Source organism: Telopea speciosissima, chromosome 6 (assembly GCF_018873765.1).
Source record: "Telopea speciosissima isolate NSW1024214 ecotype Mountain lineage chromosome 6, Tspe_v1, whole genome shotgun sequence".
Taxonomy (NCBI): Eukaryota; Viridiplantae; Streptophyta; class Magnoliopsida; order Proteales; family Proteaceae; genus Telopea; species Telopea speciosissima.
In genome coordinates this window covers 49,297,937-49,325,861 of record NC_057921.1, presented here as the reverse complement: position 1 = coordinate 49,325,861, position 27,925 = coordinate 49,297,937, and the positions used below count along the sequence as shown (strand labels likewise).

At 38.3% G+C, this 27,925-nt stretch overlaps 1 protein-coding gene across 2 annotated transcripts; it reads right to left on the bottom strand.

Moving 5' to 3' along the window:
• Nucleotides 1-9,015: 9,015 nt before the first annotated feature.
• LOC122666113 lies at nucleotides 9,016-20,811 on the bottom strand. 2 transcript variants are annotated; one of them, XM_043862224.1, is made up of 6 exons: nucleotides 20,662-20,811; nucleotides 20,131-20,257; nucleotides 19,369-19,986; nucleotides 15,024-15,519; nucleotides 14,726-14,807; nucleotides 9,016-9,244 (listed from the first exon to the last, which is right to left on the bottom strand). In XM_043862224.1, exons 1-6 carry the CDS (start codon nucleotides 20,704-20,706, stop codon nucleotides 9,041-9,043), a joined length of 1,572 nt encoding a protein of 523 aa, XP_043718159.1. In that variant the 5' UTR covers nucleotides 20,707-20,811; the 3' UTR covers nucleotides 9,016-9,040. The 2 variants fall into 2 exon arrangements, with proteins under 2 accessions (XP_043718159.1, XP_043718161.1); XM_043862226.1 differs by lacking the exon at nucleotides 20,662-20,811 and adding an exon at nucleotides 20,351-20,579.
• Nucleotides 20,812-27,925: the final 7,114 nt, after the last annotated feature.

Here is a 27,925-nt window from a genome sequence, read left to right as displayed (position 1 = left end):
TCCTTGTAAATCCTAGTTAAGGGCATAATAAGCACCAAGGGCCCACCTTAATCATTCAATTATTATATCAAGTTTTGAAAATTTGTTTCATGGAAAGTGAGCTTGTTCTCATAATTCCCATACAACTAACTAGGATTCTCTAAGACTTGTATAATAAAACCCTAAAAGGAATGTAAACATAAGGACCCATTGAGTGGACCATTTGGCTGAAATTCGTTTTTTTGGAGCAAAAGGACAATTCATGTGTCTTCAAAAGCAACAACTGTCCTACAAGTAAATCCAAGTGAAACATTTCTAGATTTTCCCTCCATATATAGATTAGTGAAGATATTTATTTGGGAGAAAAATTTTCCTTGGGGAAAAGTATGGCACTATCATCCATGTCCAAACACAGAGGAGGCAAAATGATCGATCCACCCCATGAATGGTAGAAATTCCATTCCCATTATGCCAATAGGAGCGTTCTCATTGGTTCCTATGTGTGCTCAGGGGCTACACTCCCCTATAAAGAATGCCAACCCATTTCTTTGCATCAAAAGAAGAAGGAAAATCCATTCATCATCTCCATATTTATATATATATATATATATATATATGTGGGGGGGGGGACCCCTATCAAGTCGCGTAGTGCCTATGCGTAGATATAAAAGGGAGCAAAATGATGGCCCCACCCCTTGTGAAATATGAAAGATCCACCCCTACTGATTCCCTCGCCCATGCTCTCATTGACCTATGCTGGTGCGGGGCCACTCGACCATATATATATTTTTGGATAAATAAGTCCAAGGAGAGCTGAACTCATGACCTCTTAAACACGACATGTTTATTTCATGGAAGAATGTTCTCTGTGCCGCAACGCAAGCTGCGCCCAGGCACATGGACCTGCCACTCAGGGGGATAGGGTGGTCATTGCGCCCACCCCTATGTGCCTAGGCGCAGCCTGCGTTGCGGCACAGAGAATGGCGCCCCTTACTTTATATACGATGAAGTTGCAAAAAAATACATCAATGAATAACTAGTGGGATGCATTTAAAATTATAAAAAACCTCAAATAGATTAAACATAACCTTGTAGAAACAGGGTTAGGGTTAGGGTTAGAAAATTATCCAATAACTTTGGTCTGACCCATAATTCAGATTAAATCATTAAATTCAATTTCAAAGAAGTGATAAAGAATTACCACCGTTACTTAGCAAAAGAAGATGAGGCAAACGTGAAAAGCTTGGTCAAAAGGTTGGGGAGTGAACCCAAATTAAAGAGAGTTAAGGTTGGGTTGGGAACGAAGAGGTGCCATGAAATATGAATTGTGGCGTGTGACAGAGGTGTGTAGTATCATTGCAAGACTTAAGATTTCATAACTATTTGGAGGGGTCCATAAAGAGCACTCCCATTAGATGCTTTGTTTTATCCTAGACATCCTTACATGTCATGAATAATTCACACTTGACTGTAATCCATTTGCTTTATGTAGTTAGTTATTACTTTGTTCAAAAGTGGTGAATGAAGAATTGCAGAAAAATTTAGAGGCAACAAGAGAGGCCCACAAAGTGGACAATGCAATAAGATAAAAAGTATCATATCTTGAAACCGAATCGAATCTGATTATAAATTTTAACCTATCTTTTAAAAAAGAGATTTTCTTATTGAGACCTTTTAAGATGTCAAATGATTTTTAACTTTATTTTTTTACCTTTTTAGTATAATATGTTTTTTTTTTTTTTTTTCAAAGGAGAGTAAATACTGCCATTTCACGTGTATAATTGAAAAATATGTAAGATAATGATAATTTTTATAATAATATAATGATAAATGATTTTTATATTATTTCTGAATTTTTTTTTAATACCTTTAATTTAAAGAACTTTTGGAGACACGACAAGAGAGTTAAATGAATATGTCAAGTTCTTTGTACATTTATAGAGGTATCATTTAGACGCTCAAAAAAAAAAAGAACAATATTGCTTAAGAAGACCACCATCAGACCACATCTTAACCGCACACTTGGGCCAATGGTTGGATCTAACCAGGTCAAGATATATCTAGACCCAGACTCCATTCTTTACCTTGGTTCTAAATATTGTTCCAAAACATTCGTGTCATTGTATATACAATCAAAAAGTTATTTTTTAACTAAAAAGTTAATCATTTAATCTGGAATTGGACCGATACGATCAATCCATACCAATATCAGTATTAGTATTAGTGTGGGGTTGTGGTTGTCTATATGGTGAACTTAAGATCATTTGAAAGAACTACAAGGAAAAAGGTATCCGGCTCCTCTACTTGCGAAGCTTGTACTTCCATCCTACTTCTATGAGCTCCCAATGCTTCACCTGGAATGACATGCATCCAATGGTGGAGATTAAAAAAAAAAATTCAAATTTTTTTGAAAACCTCATGATGTCCTGTTTGAACCACTTTATACCGCAAATCAAACCCACCCATATAGTTCGGCTCATCAACCTAAACCCATTTCACTCAAACTAAACCCAAACCTCTCATCAGCCTAGGGTTTCATATCGATTAGACGATTCCCAAATCCTCTCCATCGCTGATCCCTTCTTCATTCTTCTCTACTTCCACCTGCCTGAGCCCTTCTTCTCATTTCTGATTTATCTGTATCACTTTAGGGAAAGTGATGGTGTTATTCCTATTGTTTTTAGGGAGGTCGTTGTGGAGAGTATGACTCCGACAGATCCAAGTCATTGGCTTTTCTTCCGGAAGAAGCTGTTTGATATTATTGGGTGTATACAAACCATTTGAATACACAAAGACTTGGACTTGGATCTGTGGAGGAATAGCATTAGGATTTACAAAGGCGTTTAAGACTTAATTCGGCCGTATTATACTGTATTTTCGGTTCACTTATGGATTTGATTTAATAAAACCTGCATCATTTGCCAGAACTTTCCAAATTTTCATCGATTTTCTCCTAAATTACAGATGACAACACAAATCTACTAGGGCCATACTTACATGAGGAGCTACACCAATTGATTGGTCTCATCCTTGGGGTAGGCCCAGTTTGAACTTAGCCCAACCATGAGAAATTCTAGTCACTACCCTACATGACCTTAAATCATCCAATCGGACCAATCCTGTTTTTTCTTGGACAAAAAGGGATTTCACAAATGCACCTCATTTACATAGTCAATCTCATATAAAACTTGACAAGTAACTTGTAGTCTTGAAGAAAGCAAGAACTGGGTTTTCCTCTCACGGCCTACTTTCTTCGATCGTGGTCTTCAGTGTGCCATGGATGCGTTCTGAGTTCGGCCGAGATGTGGGCGATTGTGTTGCTCTGAGTATTCGGAAGAAGAGGAGAAGGTCAGTTCGATCGGGGTCTTCAGTGCGCCATAGAAGAGCTCTGAGTTCGGTCGAGATGTGCGCGATGGTGTTCTTCTGAGTTTTCGGAAGAAGAACTCAGAAGAGAAGGTTTGTTCGATGGAGAGGTTGGGTTCTCGTATTTGAGGGTTTTTAGTTTTCTATGTACGATATGAAACCTAGTTTGGTTTGGATGTTGATGGGTTTGGTTTGGGTGAGTTTGAACCGGTAGGTGAGTTTGTTTTGAGGTTTAAGGTGGTTCAAACAAGTCTCATGTGATTTTTAAAAAAATTTGAATTTTCTCAATACTAGCCGTTGGATGGCTGTTAGACCAAGTGACACAGTGAGAGCTCATGGAAGTAGGATGGAAGTACAAGCTTTGGAAGTAGAGGAGCCAAATCCTAGAGATCAAACATCGCTATACATCTTCAAATTTTGCTGATTTAATTACATGGTGGCAATCTTATCTCGTAGTGTTGAGCATTTGAGCCTTATTATTTACTGTTGGATCTCAATCCTATACACACAAGGCATGTATTGCATTTAGACCGCAAGGATGGTGCTTACAAACTGGTCTTCATGGAACAAATTAGCATCTCTTGAAATTTGATTTGGTGATGCCTCTCAATTTTATAACATTTATGCAGAATTTATGTTAGTAACTCATTCAATACGTAGCGAACAACTAGTGACTAGCGCACTTGGTAGCATGTAGTGTGTGGAAGCCCATTGCTATCAGAAGGTCTTGTATTCAAACCTCCTAGTCACTTCCCTTCCCCTCTTTTCCTAGCCCCGGTATGTGATAGGACCGTGTTGCTTGGCAATAGAGGATCTGGATCCGAGCCAAAGATTACCTAGTGAGTCACTAGGGGCTAAACCAAAATGCATACCCTTGATTTATACGAAAGGAAAGTATTTTCCGACAAATATTGAGATACCCTTGTATAATAAGATTCTTCACCTGATCATGGACATCTGAACTCTTTGATTAGTATGGAGAAATATGGGAGTTAAGGTGCACTTTTGAACATATAACAAAGGAATTTTCTTATTGTAATTTGTAACCTTATCTTATATGATTTGAAATTGTAGAACAAAATTTTCTGGCAGGCTAAAGATAATAAATAAACTTTACAGCCATGAAAGGGGTGACGAATGTAAAAGTGTTGAAATTGGAAAAATAGTAAAGTTAAGGGCTTGCATGATAACACTTCTATTTCTCTTTTTTTTTCTGGTCCCAGGAACAAAAAAAGAGTAGAAATCTGTTTGTTAATAGCGGCTCATTTTTTATGTTTCTGAGAATGAATAGGGACAAAAAAAAAAAAAAAAAAAGACTAAAAAATAGAAAAAAAGAAACTCCAATTTGGAACTTCTCTATTCCATAAATAAAACGGAGAAATAAGGGGGTGGCCGGGTGGGGGTATTCGACCTATCTCCACAACTCTCATCTCTGCGAGACTCTACCACTGCCTCCACCACCGTCACCACCGCTACTGTACCACTATCATCACTATCGCCACCAGCTCCACCACCACCACCACTATCACCTCCTCCACCACCGCCACCAACTCCACGACCACCACCACCTCCTCCTCCGCCACAACCTCTACCGCCACCACCTCCTCCACTACCACTATCATTGTCACCACCATCACTGCCACCACCACCTCCACCACCTCCACCAAAATTTTGGGTATTCAATGGGATTTTGAAAATTTATCGAAGTTCCAAAAACAAAAATTATTGCGCATAACAATTGCATTTCTGTTTCTTTTCTAGCTCAGAAATAGAATTTACTATGCGTTACCAAACATGTATTTTTGTCAAGAAATTTGACCCAATAATAGAAGTAAAAACAAAAAAGTTATCATGCAAGCGCAAAATATCTTATGGAAGAAGTTGGGTATGCCACCCACTCCAAGTAAGCGGGTGGCCTTGCCCAATGGGAGGACTCGGATGAGATGATCCTTTCACATGGAGAGGGGAGAGAGATAGACACAGGGTGGCACCCCCGCGGTGTACCCACTCTTTTTTCCATATCTTATATAATAGAGTTTGGCATTAAGGAGTAGGTACCATGCCCATATTCAACAGCAGGGGCCACCAGTGTTTCACTTCTAAATTTATGGAAAAGGGAGACACAGGGAATGGGCTACCTACCTTCCCATCATATTGGCTGGCACATCTATGGTTTGAAAGCTACAGCATGGGAAACGTGTTTAGTTAGTAAAGCCCATCTCCTCAAGGCATGGAAAAGAAGAGTGAAGCAACTCTTTTATTCACCGAATTTGATTCCCCAATATTGAAAAGAAGAATCAGAATTGTTAGCAAATTAACAGTTTAATAGTCTTTCATCAGATTTCATAAGATGCCAAATGGGCACTTTAGATTGAATGGTGTTATTTTTTTTGGGTGAATAAAAAATTAAATTAAACTGAAAAAATAAGAATACAAATGAGAATTCTGTTTATTTATATTTTTTGAAAAGTGAGAAGATGAAGGCAAAACAAATTAAAAGGGCAAAAATATTAATACACACCAAGTGGGTGGGAGTTGGACTGGATTGAGTGAATCCTAAAAGACTTTGCCAATTTTGCATTAAATGGGACACCCCCATAGTCCATAGACTTTACTTGAATTTTCAAGCAGGCAGGCCGAGTTTTCACTATCTCACCAAACAAACCCTTCAAGCCATTTGATTTTTTAGTTCAGCTGGGATACAGATATTTGACATTGTGATTTATTGGGTCTAACAATTGCGTAAACATCAATTCTATTGTGACAACATTCTCATGAGTCTATCTCTCGTCTAAAAATTAGGGATACAAAGGTATCTTTTCATATGGGGAGGAGAGAGATAGACTAGTCTTTTGGTAGGGTTCTAGTCTTTAGGGTTCAAATGTCAAGATCGGAAGCCTTTGGTGTCAATTCAATTGGGCCCAAATTTTGTGGAAAATGATTGCCCACCTGATGCTTTAGTATGCGCTTCCATTGGCCCCGCACGCACAACAATTTCCCTTTATTCATTTATGGGAAGGTAGAGTAGGGTATGCTAGCATCTCTGTGTCTATCTCTCTCCTCTACACATAAAATGATCTTGCTGCCCTCCAATGTACAATATTATTTTGCACACCTTATTGGTTTGCTCATCTATGTCTCTTGGTCAGAGAACCCTCTCCCTTCATTTATATAGAGTCAACATTTTCAAACCAACCGGATATCCCCCCTTTATCATAGCAAACATCTAAGGGCTCAGACTAGTGAGTCAGGTTGGTAATTGTGAATCCCAATATGATACAAAGTCAATTCGGCCATAAACCCATAAATGACCGATTTGGCCAATGTATATTTCTTTCAGCCGAGTTAGAAACAGGGATTGGTGGATCAATTTGGATCATTCCTGGCCGTTACTGAGTCAACTAAGCCAATACAGTAGACTCGGTCCTAATCCTCATCCCCAATTTATGTGTCACGGAAGTTTAAAAGAAATTTGAGTCTTCTAGAAAGAAAAATCAACAACTTACCTAAAACAATTAATTAAGGAAAAAAACCCACGTGGTTAAGAATTGAGATAGGTAGCCAAATTTATTCATTGGGGTTTCATAGAATCAACCTTCCTTCCTATTAATCCGGAAGTTCTTTTCAGATAAAAGAAATGATTGAGTTCCAAAGCCAAAGATCATAATTCTCAACGAGCAATTGAAAAGATTCTGGAGCATCCTCCAAGTAGCATGGAGATAAAAACTAGAACTATCGGAATATTAAGAACATGACTTTTAGACAACTACCTGTTCAGTTGGTCGGTGTCTTGCCAATAGAGTGTAAGCTCCCAGGTTCGACTCTCGTCTTCCATCTTGTGCCTAAAGGCATCCCTTTCGTCCCCCCTCCCCACCCTCTAGGTAGTTGTAATCAAAATCCTATTGGGAAAATTAATGCACAGGGGCGTGCCCAGGGATGCCCACGGGATCTTTTTGCATTGCTTTTGATACTTCTGAACTTATGAAATCTTTTGATCATGATTCCATTTGAAGGACAAAAATGTTATATCTATGGCAGGTAAGGTTAGGTTAGCAAGTTGCAGGAGTATCCGGCCACACACTCTTCTGGATTAGGATCGTCTCCAGGGAGCCTAGTGCCCAGGGTGCTGGCAGGGGACATCCAGCGGTTGAGCTGTGCCGCACACATCTCGGCACATGCCTAGGGATGTGTGAGACACAGCCCAACGGCTGGCAGCACCCTGAGCATGCTGAGCTCCCTGGGGATGAGCTAAATTCCACTGATCTCTATGGTCCATCCCTGCCTTGGGATTCTGACTCTGGAAAGCACACTAGGGATTAGGGTGTCAATCAATCGGTTTGATCCGGCCTTAAATCAGTTTCAGTACGGTAGTGGGCTAACCCGAAGTTGACCTGCTAAACCCAAATTTGGTTTTGGTTCAGCCTTTTATTGGGCTGGCTTAACAAGCTCTTATTGGGTTTTTACCAGTTTGGTTTCTGTTTTCCATACATATACGTAAAAAATAATGGAAATTTTATTTTATTTTATCAAAATTTCTGGTTTTTCCCATTTCAATTCGGTAGGTCCGGTTCAGTTTCTTCCGATTTTGTGAAAGCCCAGCCCAAAGCCAAACAAATAGTGAATCGGTTTATTTTTCAACAGCCTGTGTCTGTCTGTTCAATTTTCAACAGCTTGTGTCTGTCTCTCCCACCCCTATGGAAATGACCTCCTTACCCTCCCCACTGGGTACAACCGCAAGCTTACCTGGAACTGGCAGCTTACCCAACCCTCTCACTTCTCAAAATTATTGAAATTTTCATCATTCTACCAAAGTTTTATCTTTCCAGAGGCAGCAGTGTGTTATTGGGCTGAAAGTTCCCATGAGTAGAGAGCCTAATTGAGTCAACAAATGCAGAAAATGAGCCCCTAAAAAAATGCTCACATCTATCCTCCATGGCACATTAAGGTAGTCATCCACCTAATGAATTTTCTTTTCAAAATGTTTTCAGAAGCTCAACCCCAAGAAGCACTCTCCGAAGAGGACCAAACATGGGCTATGTGAATTTCCACAAATTTGAAGTTACACCAGCTGGTGTTACAATGGAATTTTGGGGCACTATCCTGAATGCCATTCAAGATGCCCTGATGTCCCAGCACTATCCTGAATGCCAAATGACACTACAAATTCTGGATGTCAATTGTTGGGACGCCGTCTAAATGTTTGGATAGCTCTTCGAGATAGGAAAATGCATTTCATGTCCTCCCCCACTTCCCTTCCATCCTATCCTGTTTGCTGGTTTCATTCAACAGAATTACTTGGCCACTCTTGCAACCCATACACCATCCCTGAGAACATCCAAAATTTAACCTTACAATCACCCTACCAATTCCCACATCCTAGTAGCTAATCTCAACGTAGATATGAATTGGGTTATGATTAGTTTTTGCACTAGTCAACTCCATCTGGCTTGATTAACTCCCCATTCTCAGTAACTCATGCTTCTGGCAGGATTTCAAGTGTAGGTATTCCCCAAACCAAGTATAAAACCTAGATTTTGTAACCAATTTATGAAGACCATTTTCAACAAACATCCGAGACAACTTATTTATAACTATGATGCTTATATGCATGTTAAAATACCACATACAAAAGAGGGGGGGGGGGCACATATACCTTGGTGAAATGGCCAAGGCTGCTCCAAGGAATAAGAATAGGAATTCAAGTGCACCAATTCCAGCAGGAAAAAGAGGAAGGTATGCGGCCAGTTCTCCTGACATACTCTGCTTGCTGCTCAGTTTTTGAAGCTTGTTGATTTCTCTTGGCTTCGGCTTCTGCTCGCTTCTCTTCAGCTTTATGCCTTGCTGCTGCAAGCTTGTTCATCAATCTATCATGTGCTCGACCCCTCATCTTTTCCACCTCAACCTGAAAAAATTATGAACAAGCGTTTTAGTGTGAAATGATGCATAAGTTCAGAAACTACAGACAGCCCTAGATTAATTCTGTTGATAAGCAATGGCAAAAATGTAGCTCTACAGAACTTGAAGGTTGAAAGTCTCAGCCCGTAAGCAAACTCAGCCAAACCTTGTTTTTCCATTTTCTGGGGCACGGAGGGGGTGGTGGGTAGGGGTTGGTTTGAATTTTTATTTTTATTTTTATTTATTTATTTTTTTTTGGGGGGGAGGTTTATTTTTTTTAAAAGACCACACTGTTTATTTATTGTCTGAGAAAAGGTTATTCTGAATTTGTTCTATCTATTCTCTACCACCTATTCTTATGAAAGCTACCTACAAGAGTAGACTGCCTTCATTGTATGATAACAAAGAGCATCATTATGGTCACACAAGTTCCTACACCAGGCTGAACCAGAACCACCAGAAAATGGTGATCCAGGTAAACTTATCCATTTTCAATGTCTCTTTCTGGTAAACTGGTGCCCACTTGAATGGTTAATCAGTATAAAAGAAAGAGTCGGAGATGAATAGCAACTGTGTCCTAATTTCAATAATACTAAAAACTACCCCTCAACTATTACATTATACCAAACATATCCACCCTCCTATTCTAATATATCATATCTATCCTAATTCCTATCAACTCCACCACTGTTTGCTGCCAGTCCCAAGCCCGGATAAAGGAGTGTTGCTGTGTTAGGTCAGCAGCCGGCACCAGATAAAAACCCAAGCCAAACCCTTTTACATGGATTTTACAACCTTATACTATAGACGTTATGTTAGGGCGTTCCCCGATAGAATAAGCGATGCGCTACACTATGAGCCGGGTGCAGTGAAACGGGAGCAAAGGTTAGCTAGGGCATTCCCCTCTAAGAGACGTACCGCGTCGGCACCCGGATGCAGTGATAGGTAGGCAAGGGTTCTTGCACCATGGACGAATGCGGGTAAAGAAGCTAGTCCAAAAGCGTCGGATTAGACAAGCATCTTGGAACATTGGATCTTTAATAGGTAAGAGTCTAGAATTTATAGATGTTATGAGGAGAAGAAGGGTTAGCATAACTTGTATTCAAGAGACTAGATGGAAGGGTAAAAACGCTAAGGAGTTGGATGACTTCAAACTTTGGTATACAAGGGAAAAAAGTAATAGAAATGGAGTGGGCATAGTAGTGGATAAATATTAAAGAATGATCTGGTGGATGTTAAAAGATTCGGAGATAGGATTATATCCATCAAGCTGGTGTTGGAGAAAGAGGTTGTCAATATAATTAGCACTTGCGCACCTCCAGTAGGATTAGATGAAAGTAGTAAGTTACGATTTTGGGAACACATGAATGGATTAGTGCTGGTTTTCGTCGAGGAGAAAAGATTATTATAGGGGGTGATCTGAACGGCCATGTTGGGAAAGATTGTAGAGGCTATGAAGGTGTACATGGAAGACATGGTTTTAGAGAGAGAAATGAGGAGGGGATCTCAATTTTAGATTTTTGATGCGGCTTATGATTTATTTATTGTAATACTTACTTTGAAAAGAGAGGGGAGCATTTAGTTACCTTCAAAAGTGGACATCATAGTAGCCAAATAGATTTATTCCTAACTAGAAGGTCCGATAGATTGGTATGTAAGAACTGTAAAGTTATACCAGGGGAGAGCCTAACCATACAATATAGATTAGTGGTCATGGATATGTGCCTCACCACACAGAATCGTAAGAAATGTGAGCTTATTTGCCCTAGGATAAGGTGGGGGAGCTTAAAAGGAGATACTTTGCAATCATTTACTAATGAAGTGGTCAAACAAGGAAAGTGGGAGTTTGAGGGAGACACTAATACAATGTGGAATGAGACGACTACTTGTATTTAGAAGGTTGCTAAAGATGTCCTAGGTGAATCGAAAGGAAAACATCATTCCTATAGAGAGACTTGGTGGTGGGATGATGAGGTTAAAACAACCACTAAGACTAAGAAAGTTAGCTTTAAGACATGACAAAGGACTAAGGAATTAAGGAAGTAGAAGATCTACAAAGGTATAAATTTGCCAGAAATGAAGCTAAGAAGATTGTAGGAAAAGCAAGGGCGAAGAAATATAAAGATCATTATAACAACCTGAGCACAAAGGAAGGAGAAAAAGCTGTTTATATGATGGCTAAAGTGAGGGAAAGGAAGTGTAGAGACCTCGACCTTGTTAGATGTATTAAAAGTGAAGATGATAAAGTAATAATAAGGGGGTGAGGACATTAAGAAGAGATGGGAAGGTTATTTCTGCAACCTACGAAATAAAAACACCACATGTCATAGATATATACCAAGAATTAGAGTGTATGAAGTAAAAGAAGCTTTAAGGAGGATGAAAGTAGGCAAGACAGCAGGCCCAGATGAGATCCCAATAGAAGTGTTGAAGAGCTTAAGAATTTGTGGTTTATCTTGGCTAACCAAGCTATTTAATAAGATTATGAGCGAAAGGAAAATGTAAGATGAATGGAGGAGAAACATCGTGGTTCCGATTTACAAAAATAAAGGTGATATTCAGAACTGCAATAACTATAGAGGCATAAAACTAATAAGTTATACTATGAAATTATGGGAGAGGGTTATTGAAACCCACTTGAGACAAGAAACTACTATTACGGAGAACCAATTTGGTTTTATGCTAGGAAGATCCAAGATGTAAGCCAGTTACCTAATTAAGAGACTTACGGAAAGATTTAGAGTTTGCAAGAAGGATCTCCATATGGTCTTTATTAACCTACAAAAAGCCTATGATAGAGTCCCTAGAGAGTTAATCTGGCAAGGACTATAGAAGAGAAGTGTTTCAAGTAAATATGTGGGCATAATTAAAGATATTTATGATGGTGTGGTGACAAGTGTAAGAACTATGTGGAGGGGGGGGGACAAGGTAGTGAATTCCTAATTACAATTGAGTTATATCAAGGATCAACTTTAAGCCCTTAATTATTTGCGCTTATCATGGATGATTTAACTAGAGACAATTAAGATGAGGTTCCTTGGTGTATACTTTTTGTTGATGAAATTGTTTTGGTCAATGAGACAAATAGAAAAAGGAGAAGGAGGAACCCTCCGTGATTAGTTGCAGAAAAAGGAGAAGACAACCAAAAAACTGAAGATCTCAAGAAACCACAATAGAAGGAGTACAGGAGAGACGGTAATGATGTGATCATCGCTGGTTGGCGTTAGTTCAAGCAGACAGTTAATGGCAACGTAAGTGTTCAGAGTATTGGTTTCTTGTTTTAGAAATGGAGATTTCTTTGGCGCAACTGAGTGTGGAAGAATTGTTCTTCTCCTTTTTGTCTTTTATTTCTTTTTAAAAAACAGGGCTATGGACATGTAGGTAGGGCTTAATGGGCCAGATATTATCCGGAACCGATTTGTATCTGATGCGATTATTTAGGACATGGATGTATCCAATATGTTTAATTCGTAGAAATAATAAAATCTATAAATGCAGAGAATATATAATTTATAGGAATTATGTATGTGTGTACTTTTTAGTGAAAAAAATGGTATCATAGGTTGAGATGACAGAAGCATGAATTTGTTATTTTCTCTTCTTTTATGTTTAACAGGATATCAAATATCCGATTTTATACTTGAATATTTAAAAAGATATGAATACAGATCCATCTACTCATTTACAGCCCTACATGTAAGGTGAGCTAGCTGTCATGCCTCATTTATAAAAGCGGAGGGTTTCAAGCCAGCCTTACTCATTTAGGCTTCTCTACGATCAGCTCGACCACTGGGAGAGAGTGGTCTACAAGCAGCTTGACCGCAGGGAGAGAATCACTCAGCAATGGGCATGATTTATTTGCATTCTCGAAACCAGACACTTGACACCAACCCAAGTGAGAAGAACGATTGGTTTTCAATGAGACTCACCGCCCATGGTTGGAATGTACTGGTTCACATCATTTGCCTCCCCTCTTTGGGTGGTAACACAACTGAAATAAGGCAAAGCGAGACCAGAGTCCATAGTGTAATCTCTTCATTTGATGTTGTAACACAGAGTGAGGAGAATTATTCCGAAAGCAGGAGGAGCATCTTAGTAAGCAAACTAGGACAACTATGACTCAGCTGTATTCAATCTTTGTACTGTGCCAAGGCTTGAGGTCTGAAACATTTCTGCCCTAAGCATAGCTTCTAGTCAGAAACTGAACAGAAGCGGTGTGGTCGCTGAAAGACAAAGATCAGATGCCAGGGACTGATACCCTGTAGTCCTGTACACCCCTTTAGAATCACAGCCCAAACTACGGCTTGAGAGATGCCTGATTGAGATACAGAGAGCAGCCGACTTGGCAGCCATCTTTCCTTGAACTCTCTCATGAACTCTTATCGGGGAAATTTTTTCTTTCCATTTAGAAAATTGCAAGTAGAGGTACAAGAGTTTGATGATGATTTTCTCATGTATGTTATTTGATCTCTCCACTGATGTCTTCATTTTTAAGGATGGGGACACAACAAGGGGAGAGAACCATGTATAGAAGATTGGAGACAAATTTGTTTAGCAGTCCCTGAGCAGTTTGGATAAGAGAGTGTTCAGTAGGGTTCTAAAGGTGGGGAATTCTCTTGGCTTCCACCTCTATATACCCAATAAGAGTATAATTGGAATACCTTTCAAATACCACAGGAGGAACAGAAACTCAGAAAGCTTTCCATAGATCTTTGGGTCAAGGTGAACTTTAACGTGTTTGGTTTACTAGAATTGGTCAGTCAAGAGATAAGCCTTGCCATGTCATGGAACCTTTTCCATGATAAAATTTTCTCTTCCTAAGTTTCTAGGGGAAATTTGAGATGCATGCATTCAGCCCCATATTCCAGATTTCCTAGCCGATCACTTAGATTATTTAACTAATCTAGGACTAGGAATCAATTATTATTATCTTTAACCTTTCTACACCAAAATAAAACATCAAATGTTAGGACCTATGATAAAATGGACCATTTTATGTTCACCAAACTTTGAACATACAACATCATAAAGAAGTTAAACTCCACCTACTGAGAGGCAGCCCCTACTCCAAATTTTCTTGCTATAGTCGTTCTGATTATGTAACTAATTCAGGACTATTGGTCAATTAATACTTTTTTCTATACCAAATAACGTTAAATTTTAGGCACCCATGATCAAATGATCAACTCGAACCATCTTGCTTCACCAAATTTTGAACAGTATACATCATCATAAAGAAGTTAAAACTCCGACCACTGGGGAAAGGATCTTCACCAGAGACCGAATTAACTTTCTAGGATGAGAGTTAAAAAAATGGTCCATACAAAGTGCACAGAATTCAATAGAAATGATGCATGATGATTCCATATAAAGATTCTCAAAAGGAGAAATTTTGGGATATTATTCAAAAGCACTAAACTAAACTCACCATTGTAAGCATTAACTGTCAACTGGGTAGCTTAAAGCAGTTTTAAGTAACAGAAAATACCTCAATTTTCCTCATCTCGGCCTCTGTCTTTGCTTTTTGGTGATTTTCCCATGCTTGGATTTTGATCTCTTCACGTTTGTACCTGAAAACTTTCACCATAACTCCTCATCTGATAGACTGAAAGCACATACTAGGAGGAAATAATTAAAAAGGAGGCATGCTTATTGGTAATAACCCTTTTGACTTAGTGAGAGAAACTTGTCATGAACTGACAGTTCCAGCTAATTGAAGAATCAAACTGCGATTCTTGCAAGAAAACAACAGCCAACTTTTTGGAATTTGGATCAAGTAATTTAACCTGGCCATATACTTGGCTTTCTCTGCTTCCTCCCAGGCAGCCGCACGGGTCTCAATGATACTTTTGGCTTGTTGATCCACGGGTACAGTCTTAAGTGAAGTAGATGCATCCTTATCCTCGTCGTCCTTGCTTGCCCAAGCAGCAATATTTGTCTTACCAAGCTGAGTTCCAAGAAGCATTATTTCTCTCCTAGTTTTCATTTGTAATTCCTTCTCTGACAACTCTTCTTTGTTAAGATCTAGAGGGCAATCAACTGTCTCAACAGGAGATGAAGCAGGTGCAGCTCGGCCAGGAGTTGAGGGCCGAGAAGAAGATGGGCTGCGCATTGGCGTTGTTGCTCTCACAGGTGTTCCAGTCCTGGAAGGTTCTTGGCTAGCGATAGGAGTCATTTCTGTACCCATATCTCTCATAGACACAGACCTAACTGTAGAAGGAAGTGCAATGAATGTTGTGGCACTATGCACAGATACGGATGAATCATGCCGGCTCAGGCTAACTGCACAAATTGGCATGCAAGCAAAATACTTTCAAGCTCAAAATTTTTACCATGATTGAGAGTTCAAGAACTATAAATTTTCTAAAATTTTCATATCCAGTTATTCACACTGCTTCAACTAAAATAACTTTGGATCACTGGCAAATTTTTTTAAGTTTATCAATTCATTTTCCATTTGACTGGTATAGAGGTTTCCATGACAAAATAAAATTTCACTACTTCTGTACTTCATTCTTTTAGGAACAAGAATGAAGAATCCACTCTGATTGCCCTTCCTGGCAGTTGGTGTTCACAGGGCAGTCCATGAAGAAGTTTGGGCTTGTACCCAAGGTTACGTATCTTACCGTATCTGCCGATACTAAACAATACATATTGTATCTTTAGGTACCAATACAGTATGGTACCGATACGATACCTAAAAAATGTATTGACTGTATCGGGTCGATACATGACCTGATATGGTCAATACATGGTCGTTACCTATCAATTCACTTGATACATCTCTTATAAACTAAAGAACACGATTCATGACTACAAGCTCTTACCGAGAGCTCCTGTAAAGCATTCTAATCAATTTTTTTTTTTTTTTTTTTTGCAAAGTCAACTTGATTCCTTTCTTCTATTGGCAAAAGCATAGTGTTGATTTCATCATCATTTAGGGATTCAAAAACTTGCAATTGGGGATCGAAGCCAAATTTTCACAAGAACATTTATCTATCCAAACTTAGATTTTTTGCTCAAATATTGATTTTTAGTGTTGATTTTGCAATGGATCACTATATTTGTGGAAAACAACCTGAATAATTGCATTAAAGTAGTTTTTTTTGCCAACGATGCGTGCATCTAAACCCTAAATCTCCCCCAAACTGAAAATGACATCTTTTTTGGTATTAGTACATGTAAGAAACCTTATCCTTTATACATAATCAATTGAATGCACTTGAATGCACTTGTCTCGTCATACTTTGTTCTCGTTTTTATACATAATATATCTTATATATTACTTAATTATATTGTTTTGTGCTTTAAAACTGTATTTTGCCTGTATCCTAAGCATTTTTATATGTTTATTGACCATTTCCATGCGTATCTTGTGTCTCTCTGATACAATACGACATCTCTTTAAATCACCCTTCCGATACAATACCCGATGCCAATACTTTAAACTTAATTGTACAAGACCCTAAAACAGATAGGTGAGGAGGGGCAGTGGTCTCTTTTTTGTCTCGACTTTTTGCCATCATGACTTGGCATACTCCATATAAAATATTATATTCTATTATATAATAAAGATGGTACTTATCTATGTGAATCATGATTAATTTTTTTTTCATTGATCCGTATTGTTTGTGATGAAACTATAGAACATTGTTTTATTTTCCCAAATCCAAGAAAATAACCATAGATAGTGGCTATTGCAAAGTTATAACATTTTAGCTATGGACCTTGTGTTTATATCATCACCCAAATGGACAGACTCATACACCATATCATAGTTGTCAAGGCGGTCGAGGGGTGGAAAAACTTAAGGCGACACCAACCAAGGCGACCCAAAACAAACCGCCTGGACACCTAGGCACTGCCTTGACAACCTTGCACATACTTGTATAGTCAATATTGAAAATATATATATATATATATATATATTTCTTTCTTTTGCCTTATAAAATCTGAAGTTTTGCATAACTAAGACATGTAAACATTAGGATAGTACTTGGGGTGGGGCAGGGTGCAGAATTGGAACTTAGGTACATATGTCTCAACCATTAGGAGGCAATGGCCCACCTGTCAACCACTGTGAAGATATTGTCATTGCTATATATCCATCTGGTAAGTTTCACAACTAAAATGCATTTTCCAACATGGCAATACGAATTAAATGGTTGAATTAACTTTGGCATCTTTGGTTTAACAGCTGAGAAGACAGGGTTAGAAGCTCAATAAATGGTGACCATATGATTAAGATGTGATGCAAAATTGAAATGCAGCTAATCCAAGGGGTGTTTTACCCATCAAAGAATGATCGTGAACAGATCAGCCATATGCATGGCTAAAAATGGTGGATCATAAAGGGAAGGGAAAGGCTCTCCACTGGTTGTGTAAAGAACATTTTCTAATGCATAACACAAAAAAGAATTACTACATACACAGTATGAGTTGGGGCACAGGACCACCACTACCAAAAAAGATAAAATCCCCCCTTGTCAGCACTGCCAGAGATGGGACGGAACATCTACTGGGGTATACATATGGCACTAAATCCAGATGCACTTACAAATCTATTTCTTCATTAGGGCTGGCCATGGGTATCTATTTACCCATTTTCCTACCTTAGTCTAACTAGTTTGGAGGGCAACTGAGTAAGGCTAAAGATTTCTTACCCTATTAGAAAAGGGTAGAATGAGGAGACTTCACCCTCCCACTTTACCTATCTAACTAGGCCACTAGAGACAAAAATAATTAATTTCATAATTCATATCATTTTATAATTGAATGTACATATAACCAGTCCACATGCCCATAACCCACATTGACCAAGTATTCATAATCCATAGGCCATAAACCCATAGCCTATTTAAAATCCTCATTTTCTAAGTGCAAAATCTAAAATCCTTACCCAAGTTTACCATTGATGAAGTTTTATGCACTTTGTTAAATTGTTGGGCAAAAGGAAATTCTATATGGATAGGCTAAGGATAAGAGCAAAGTCTTACCCGACCATAATAGGAAACAATAAAAATCCCTTAAATCCCTTGGAAGGTGTTAAAAAGGCCATTACAAGATCATAACCCACCCATTTCCATTCCTACCTTTCATGTTTTTCCCTGCTTCTAATGGTAGATACCCAACAAGCTACAAGGAGCAATAATTATCGTGGATGGCTGACATTCTCAAGCAAGACCAGTTCACATTTACAAATTTTAAATTAATTCTCCTTGAACACGTTTCAACTGACAAAACATAAACATACACTTCAACATATTGTACACCAATGTTTCACTTGATGGTCCAATTCATTTTTCCATTTTTTTTTCTTTTGTCTTTTGGATTGACTGGTCTTGTTGAAGAATTGCCTTACCAAGTCATGGAAGATATTCAAAGGGATATGCTAGGAAAGCCTAGATATCGGTTTTGTTAAAGTTAATTCAGTTTTTTCTACTGTGGAGGACCTTCCCTGTTGATGGCATTGCCGAAGGTGGGGGCTTGGTCATTCCCTCTCTGTTTTTTGTAATTCCCTGGGAATGCCCAGGTGCTTTCTGTAATCCTTTTCTAATTAAATTCATATTGCTGATCCTTAGCAAAAAGGAGGAAAAAAAAAAAAATATCTGCTAGAGTTCACCCCCCATTTCCATATTATATGATACTGGGACAAAATGGGTTTTTCAAAATCTCGCTTTCTAGGGACAAATACATTCATATTTTATTGTTATAGGAGAAAAAATAAGATCCTTGTAGTCCAGTACAGTTAATACACAGACGTGCAACCAGGATAGGACACAAGGGACCATGGACAACAACTGAAGAAAACGTGATCCTGGTAACATATTAATCTGGTCGTAGCACAATAATTGTTCAAATGCACCTTATTATAATTCATAACGATAACATCGCACAAATACAAACATTAAAGAACAATAAAACACGAGCAGAATTCGTAAATTAAAGTTGGCTTATGTTAAGAAGAATAAATTTAGGTCTGTCTTTGTTAGCAGTGATTGAAATTTCAGGAACTGTTGTATGGGAATTATGTAGGATTGACAGAAGCAGCAAATATAAATATGTTCACCCAAATTAAAACAATAAAACAATATGAAGACCAATTTGTTGAGTACTTAAAAACTTGCTTACTTGCTGAATCTGAAACAGAGCTCTCGACTATAAATGCCGGCTTAGAATATGATTCTGCAGCTGGATTTGTGTCTGGCATCCAACTAACAACCTTCTGTGCCCCCACTTCCTTCTTGGATTCGCTCGGATCAACACACTTGGTATCTACATTGTCAAAAGCAACTATTTTTTCATCTGGAACTTCGAGAACAACCTTAGCAGCGGATGACCGACTTCCATATCCGAGCAGACCAGTTTTCCGAGATCCAACCGGCTGCCCACCAGGCAGTTGGGATGTCCCACTCTTAGGCCTGTTCGACGTTGGGCTCGCAATCCATTTCTGTGCATCATCCCACTTAGAAGGGGCTGGTTTGGAGAATGGAGCAAAGGGCACTCTGTGGGAGGCCCTCTCAGCCCTCTGAAATTCAAATGTAGAGGATGATACACTTGCACTCTCGTGTCCACTATCATAGTCTAGAGACCCATCATCTTGAAATCTAATTCTCGAATTTGGTAAAGAATGTTCCTTTAATCTACGATCACTAGCCGTATCAGAAGCTAACGTGTCTGCTGTCGTTGTTGAGGTTGTGCAGTCAGGAAGAACATCTACATCTTTGCAATTCTCAGAAGTACCAATCCCTAGAGGAAATAAATTTACAAACCCGTGAACCTAATATACTTAGAGAGAATGGAACAAAAAGGCATAGTGAGTTTGCAACCCCAACAATTTCTCACTGAAGCTGACAGAATTAAACAAGAAAGAAAGAAATTCCAAGTTCTAACCTCTGTCATCCATCTCACTAACTGTAGATCTCAAAGAACACGTAGATTCCAGCTCTTCCACTTCGTTTCTCTTCTTCTCAATCCCCAAAAGCATACTCCTTAACTTACCAGGAGAAAATCCTCCGCCCTGCAAAGAAAAACAAAAAACTTGAACCCAAAAAAAAAAAACCCCCCGTCTCCCAAGCTTGATCCCACGAAATTCAAACTGAAAAAGATCAACCTTAAGTACGAGAAATTCACTAGTTATCTCTCAGATCTTAGAAATATAATTCGTCTGCAAACTTCATTGTCAGGGTTATCCATTCCAGTTCCTCAAAATTCGGTCCTGAAAACGGCAATTCGAAGAGACTTGGCAGAGAAACCCAAGCACATAACAGAGTTTGAAAGCTCAGTTGCAGAGACATTGGGAGTAGAGAAAGCAAGGACATCAATCCAAGCAAAGCTATATTCATAGAACCAAAACAAAAAAAAAAACAACCAGAGAGAGAGAGAGAGAGAGAGAGAGAAGGTAGAAGAGACAAGAGTACAAGCCTGAGGTTTCTCTATCCTTTCGTAATCCATGTGAGCTTCATTCATCAAGTAATGGCCGAATGGTTAGAGTGGATTCTTCTGCCTGCTGCTGCTGTTCCTCCGCAGTGCTCTGGCTATTCCCAGTCATGATTTTGAATAGTTCATTTAAGAAAGAATCTTCCATTTATACTTTATAGTCTCCAAATTCTGCTCACTCATTCAAGTTGAACTGACAAGAAAACAAAAAAAAAAAAAAAAACAATTTAAACAAACAAAAAGGCCATTACTGTTTGAGTAATTTACAATAATGCCACTCTTTCATTAGCCTCTAAGATACATTATTTAGCTGTTGGTTGGATAAAAGACAATCAAAGTCTAGTTGTTATCTCAAGGAAAAGATTCAAGATCTGACCACCAACCAATTCTTTAGTTTATGTTCTCTTTTGTTTGTCCCCTTGGGAAGCTATTCGGAAATGTAGTTCTTATGTGGGAACATGTTGGGAACTTGGGAACCATTAGAATGGAATCTAAAGATGGGCAGTTTTCAGAATTTCGATCCCAAACACCCAATGGTGATTAGTGAATAGCAAGTATATTTTTTGTAATAATTTTTTAGTTTATGTTTATTTTTTGTAATAAATTTTTTTTTCCTGATATGATACTTTTGAGGAAGCCAAGAACACCTTGGCACAAAATTATAGGAGCTTTCACATTTTGAAAGTTTGTGGAATGTGGATCAAGGATTTAACAATCGGTATGGCCGGTTTTATACTTAGTTTTTTTTTCACTTAAAATTAAGTCTTTTTTATGTTTTTACCCTTATCCGTATTGATACACATCAGTATTGACCTCTGTTAATATCGATATGGATTGGCCGATTCAGTTAATCTAATACCGATTCCTCAATCCATGGTGTGGATTGTAATCTCTCGTATCAGACTCTAGATGTCATGATTTACACAGACGATTTTATGAATTGATATCGGATCAGCCGATCCGTATCGGTATTAGCCACTTATATCGATTGATACAATATGGATCTGGATTTTTTGGATGAAAAAAGAGGTGTTTTGATTCAGATACGTATCGATAAGGTTGATCCATACCTGTAGTGATTTCATCATTGATTGATGCCAATACTGTAAAATGAAGTAAATCCTTGTTTACATATGAACACATAGTTTTTATCCTCTACCTTTAATTAACTACTATTAATTTTTTTTAGGACAAGAGAATGCTAATTGGTTGTGTAACCTCTATACCAGTGCATTGGAGTACGTATAAAGGCATTGGTTTGGATTCGATTTCACTAGAGGTTGAACGATCTTTTCATGTGCTCCTTTAGGATATTTAATCCTTTTAAGAAAGCCATGACTACTTTGGACAAATAATTAATGAAGCCCAACAAACGATGTTCTTATGATAGTAGAATGTCGCCACAAATGTTATGCTTGTAGCCCACCAAACACATTAATTTAGGGCATCATTTTTAACTGAACACTTACCCCACCAGATGCCTTTGACAGAATTTTCTACTTGAACCTGAAAAGGGATACCAATTCATCAAACCAGCTGGTCGGTCATAATAATTCAAAATTGGACCAGTTTGGTTAAGTGGTAGTTCAACTCTAATCAACTTGCAACAACATTATGCACGGTTAACTTTAAGACATTTACAACAAAGTTTAAAATAGCAAAAGAACAATGTAATGTCCTTTCTTTTTTCGATGATAAAAAAGGAAAAATAAGATTAATTAATATAAGGAAGTATACACAGTATTCTTGGCCTGTGCGTGATGAGCCAAGTTAGACGCTAAAGCTATACAAAAAGGTTCCCCCTGATAAAGAAACTTATCGTTACTGTATAAGTCCGAAATATATAGCAAGTCTTTAATATGCTGCCACGGCCAGACGGATTTGGTTGGAGATGGAAGAACATCGGTGATCATAGAGTAGGAGCACCATACTTCTTGAATCTTCAATCCCAAAACTGATGCATGATCTAGCCCAGACCGAATACTGTATAAAATTGGCTCCAGTTCTGAGGAAGCTAACCGGAATCCTGCAACAAAAAGGGTAAATCTTCCTCCTGTCAAATCCGGGTACTCAATCCGGGTATGTAGTAGCCTGCACAGATTAAGACATGAAAGTCTAGTTTTGGTACAATGTAATGTCCTTTCATTGAAATTAAAATAGAGAAATAGTACAAGAGCTGCCAGGTCAGCTAGCTTAAGGATCCCTTGTTGTGATTGGATCATCTAGGGTTGGGTTTGGTATACATTCTAGGTCGATTTCACATTGTCAAACAATAAGAGTCTGCATGATAACATTTTTGTCTCTCTATTTCTCTATTTTTTTTTTGTTACTAAGAACAAAAAAATAAGAGAAATTCGTTTGTTAACACCAGTTTACTTTTTAGTTCTTGGGAATGAACCAGAACAAAAAAGTTGCTGAAAAATACAAAAAAAAAAAAAAAAAGCTCCAATTTAAAGCTTCTCTATTCCAAAAATAAAAGAAAAAAATAAAGGGGTAGTTGCTCTTTAATGAGCACATGATTAATTTGATGGGTAAAACAATAATTTCATGTTCAAAATAAAACATCACCTCCAATGCAACTTCAACCACCGCCACTACATCCACCTCCACTGTCACCACCGCCGCCACCTCCACCTCCACCTCCACCTCCACCTCCACCTGCACCACCACCGTCACCACCTCCACCTCCACAAAAATTTTGGGTATTCAATGGCATTTTTGAAAATTTGTAGTTCTAGAAACAGAAATGGTTGTACATAACAAACGTGTTTCTATTTTTTTTTTGACTCAGAAATAGAAATTATTATGCGTTACCAAATGTGTTTTTAATCATAACATTCAGTCAAACATTAATAATAGTGTAATCATAATGTTGAACTTATGAATTTATATGTTCCATCAAAAAAAAAAAAACCCTTATGAAATGTCATTAGTCTTGGACTATGGGTTACATGTTCTATCATCTATGAGTTATTTCAAAGTTATAAATTCATTAGCAATCATAACCTCAACGTCTCATGTGGTTTGGTACACCCTTCCTTGGGACAGTGTCTTGGCCGAAGCCTCAACAACTCACAAAACGGGTAAAATGACGGGTCATATTTTGGCCAAAACCTCAATGCCTCACAAAGCCAATCGTGGTGCTTATTAAGGCCCGATATACTTCATCGAGTCATGTCTTGACATCAGTTTTTTTTTTTTTTTTTGGTGAAAGTCTTGACATCAGTCAGTACATGATTAGTCTTTCATTTAACTCATGACATTCATTCTGCATTCATATCGTTCTACAACATGATATTATCATATATTTTACCAAAAAAAAATATTATCATATATTATATTTGGTTGTATAATCGATATAAATCATGAAACATGAACATAAGGAGTCAATAACAATATAACATTTTTACCAAAAAAAAAATCATATAACATGAAACCAATATATTCGATCTTTTTTTTTTGGGTAAGAAATATATCTATTGAGGAACAGGGCGCAATACAGTCGAGGCCTCAAGGTTACAAAGATCTTTGAGCCAAAGAGTGGAGTTTTGCCAAATAGTCTTTTGCACCAAGGATGCAGCTTTTCAAGCTAGAGAATCAGCTGTTGGACAAGTGTGTGTCCATCAAACTCGGTTCGATCTGGTTCAACCCGGTTCATCTTTGTATTGAACATTTATACATTTTAGTTTAATGTTGTCACATGCGATATAAACTTTTTGAGCATTATGTGTCCGTAAGTTATACTTAAAATGGTAGTCACAACTAGGGTTTGGGCTAGGCACCCTTATCATATGGTCATCGCATTGGGTATGTCTAGACATGTGATGTCAGGGTACGAATGTGAGTGCTCACATATTTGATGTGTGCATTGGCGAAGAATCTACTTTGTCGATTCCCTCATGTATTACTGCCAGATGTAGGAAGGGATAGACATGTGTCACTGACACCCTGTACCTGAGGGAACCCTGTCACTGCAAAGTGTGATCGCATTCTTTGGTTTATCAATGACTGAGACTCAAGCGAGTCAAAGCCGATGTTCTGGGAATGCGTGAATACTTTGTGAGTGAATGAGTTATCCAACACGGTCACCACTGCCTGATTGGGGAACACCAAGATAGAGACTGTCTGTGCATGGTCGGATCAGAATCTAGAGCCAGTACCGTTTTGGAAATGGTTTTGCAAAATTTATTTTACATAAAATGATACATTATTTATAGTTATTTCAAATAAAGTGTTTTATCGAGTTTTGCGGGACCCGATCGGATGCACAAACGCTCTTATATGGACATGTACTATGGATTGGGGTTTGGCAGTACATGTGTACATGCCCTAGATTCCATAATGATGGTGTTGATTAGTGGGGGGGGTTGTATATGATAAATTGTTATCATATAGGAAGTTATGTAGAATTTGCTAATTTAATTGACTCTTTATTTAATTAATGGATTTGGTGCTAATTGTAATTATCCATTAATAATTAAATAAAGAATCTAATTAATACTTTCCCTATTAGATTCTGCTTCTTCACCTGTGTAGCACTTTGAGTTTAAATAGAACTGCCAGACTGAGAGAGAGAGAGAGTCAGACTCTCACTAGGGCTCTATTAAATTTATCTAGGATTTAATTAAACCCTATTATTATAAATAGGGGACCATAAAACGCAGAAGAGAGCAGCTCTCCACATTTTTGGGGCAGACACTCTCTCTCCTACGTTTTTGGTTTCTCTCTCTCCCTCTTGTGATCTCTCTTCTTCTTCTTGCTTCTCTCACCTGTGTTTGAGAGTTAGGGTTTGTGAAATCCTAGATCTGTGCTGAGGAGTTTGAGGGCATCTGGGATTGGCGTGTAGAACCTTGGTAGCACCATTGGAGGTTCAGATCTGTTTGCTTGGAGCGCTCATTGGAGGAAGAATCACTGTCTATTGGAGGAGCAACACTTGAGGCTCACCAGGTTAGCAGTTCTTTATTAATTCCTTCTGTTCATTGATTATTAATATTTATGGGATGCGAAAGAAACTCGAATCGATTAATTTCCACTGCGCATTCGAGTATGGGATGGATCCCTCTTGCCATGTGATGGACTAGAGACGAATTTCTCCGTCCCTATTGTGATAATTAATTTTATGGGACGAAATAGGGAAGGAGAAACCCTAATAGGGATGCACCAGGGTTCCCATGGACGACCATAGGAAACCCTAAAATTTAATGGGGCACCCATGGGACACCATGGGATAGCCCAGGGTGTGTAAAACCCTAATTTTTCTGTATATTGGTTTCCCTAGGGAACCATGGTTTGATCCCTGGACTGTTGTTTGACCAAAATCGGCAATGTTGTTTAATTCTCTAGGAACAAAGAGAAAATTACAAGCAACTAGGTAAGGTTATTGATGCTTAATGTCCTCAATAATAGGGGCAACAAGGAGAGGAATTGATTTTGTTGCAGGGGAGAGTAACGTGATAAGGTATTTGTTGTCATACTCGACCTCTAGATTGTTGATACCCTCTGAAATGGAACCAACATATTCAATCCCAATTTAGCATTTTATTTAATCATCGCGGTCTTATGATATTTCACCCCCAAAAAAAATATTTGTGGTCTTATGATAAATCACATCAATTAAATACTCCCACTCACCTTCAGCCACTAGTAGTCCAATTGACTTTAATTCCAATCAATAATTATACTTGGGAGGCAATGGTTCTGTTGCATCAGGAAATCTTCAGTAGGTCCTTCGGGTGCTGTAACCTGCAAAAGGACGTCAAAGACAAGGGAGAATCGGTGTGGTTCCAGCCTAGGACTCTTCGATGTCTAAGTTAGATCTCTCTTAACAACAAATGAATTACTGAAATTCAAGATGAATAATGGGTTAGAATACCTAAGTATTTATAGTTGAGTATGGCAGTGTGGAGAATCCCTGTTGGTGATAAATATTCTTCGTGAAAAAGTCTATCACGTAGTAGGGTGTCTCTTTATGAGACATAGAGTCCTGGTAGGGAAGATGTTCTCTAATAGATAAATATGTGTATTCTTCACGTGTTGGATAACGATCCTTGATGTATAAGTCCGGATAGGATCACATCTCTTTGGGATAACGTCCTTCTAATGGGATAACGTCCTTCTAATGATAAGATGACGTAGACCTTGGCGGTGACGTCATGGTTGGATGTTGGCTTGCATGGAAGACTTGATTTCTGGATGACTTCTTGGGTCTATTCCTCTTGGATTTGCCAAATGGGTTCTATCGTGGTCCAACTTGGGCCAACCTCTCTTTTGGGTCAGGATACGTGGCATCTCGGGACTGGCCTGTGTATTTTTGGTTTATCAGGTTCCTAAAAAGATACAAATTCAATCATAAAATAATCAATCAACAACAGCTGGATCCGAATTCTTGAGATCCGGTTCATCGGTTCACCTTCCAAGAACAAATGGAATAGTCTAATACCAAATGACCAATTCAGTCAAGCCGTTTGGGATCCAACTCGCCGGATTGGCGAAGTGGCTCACCGAATCCGCCAAAACATTGCTCGCAAGAACAACTCATCCCAAAAATTTTAGGGGTCAACTTAGGGTTTCTTCAACCCACCAACATCAAGGCTCCAAAAATGGTCCAAAAACAAACACAAAATCCTTAATTCAACATGCATTCTTCTATTCTATTCAAACATCAATGGATTAACAACTTAACAAAGAATCTGGTATGAAACCCCTTCTTGACTCTATTCTTCTCAATCCCTAACATCAGAACTATAATGCCATCAATTTCCCTTACATCATTCTGAAAACAACTTCCAAATCCACAATATATTAAATGCACCAAAAGCTTATCTCAAAATACTCTCTGATTCTCTAATTCCTTCCTCAAATCTTTAGTTTTTTCAGAAATCCCTTGGTATAGTTTAAATTCCAAAAAACATAAAAACAACCAAACAAACAAAGGATTGACTTTTATTTTTGGTAGACAACATAGGACTAACAATGAACTAACTAATGTGAACCTATAAATTGAACCAACCCCATTCAAAACCCAAATAAACCCATGAATTAGAACATAGCACACAATATAATCAACCATATAAATTCCAAAATTTCACCTTAATAAAATTATGGGAGAATGTTTTCTGTGCCGGTGGCACAGGCTGTGCGCAGACACATGGGGGTGGGCAAAATGACCACCCTACCCCCCTAAATGGCAGGCTCATGTGTCTAGGCACAGGCTACGCTGCAGCACAGAGAACATCACCCTTAAAATCAT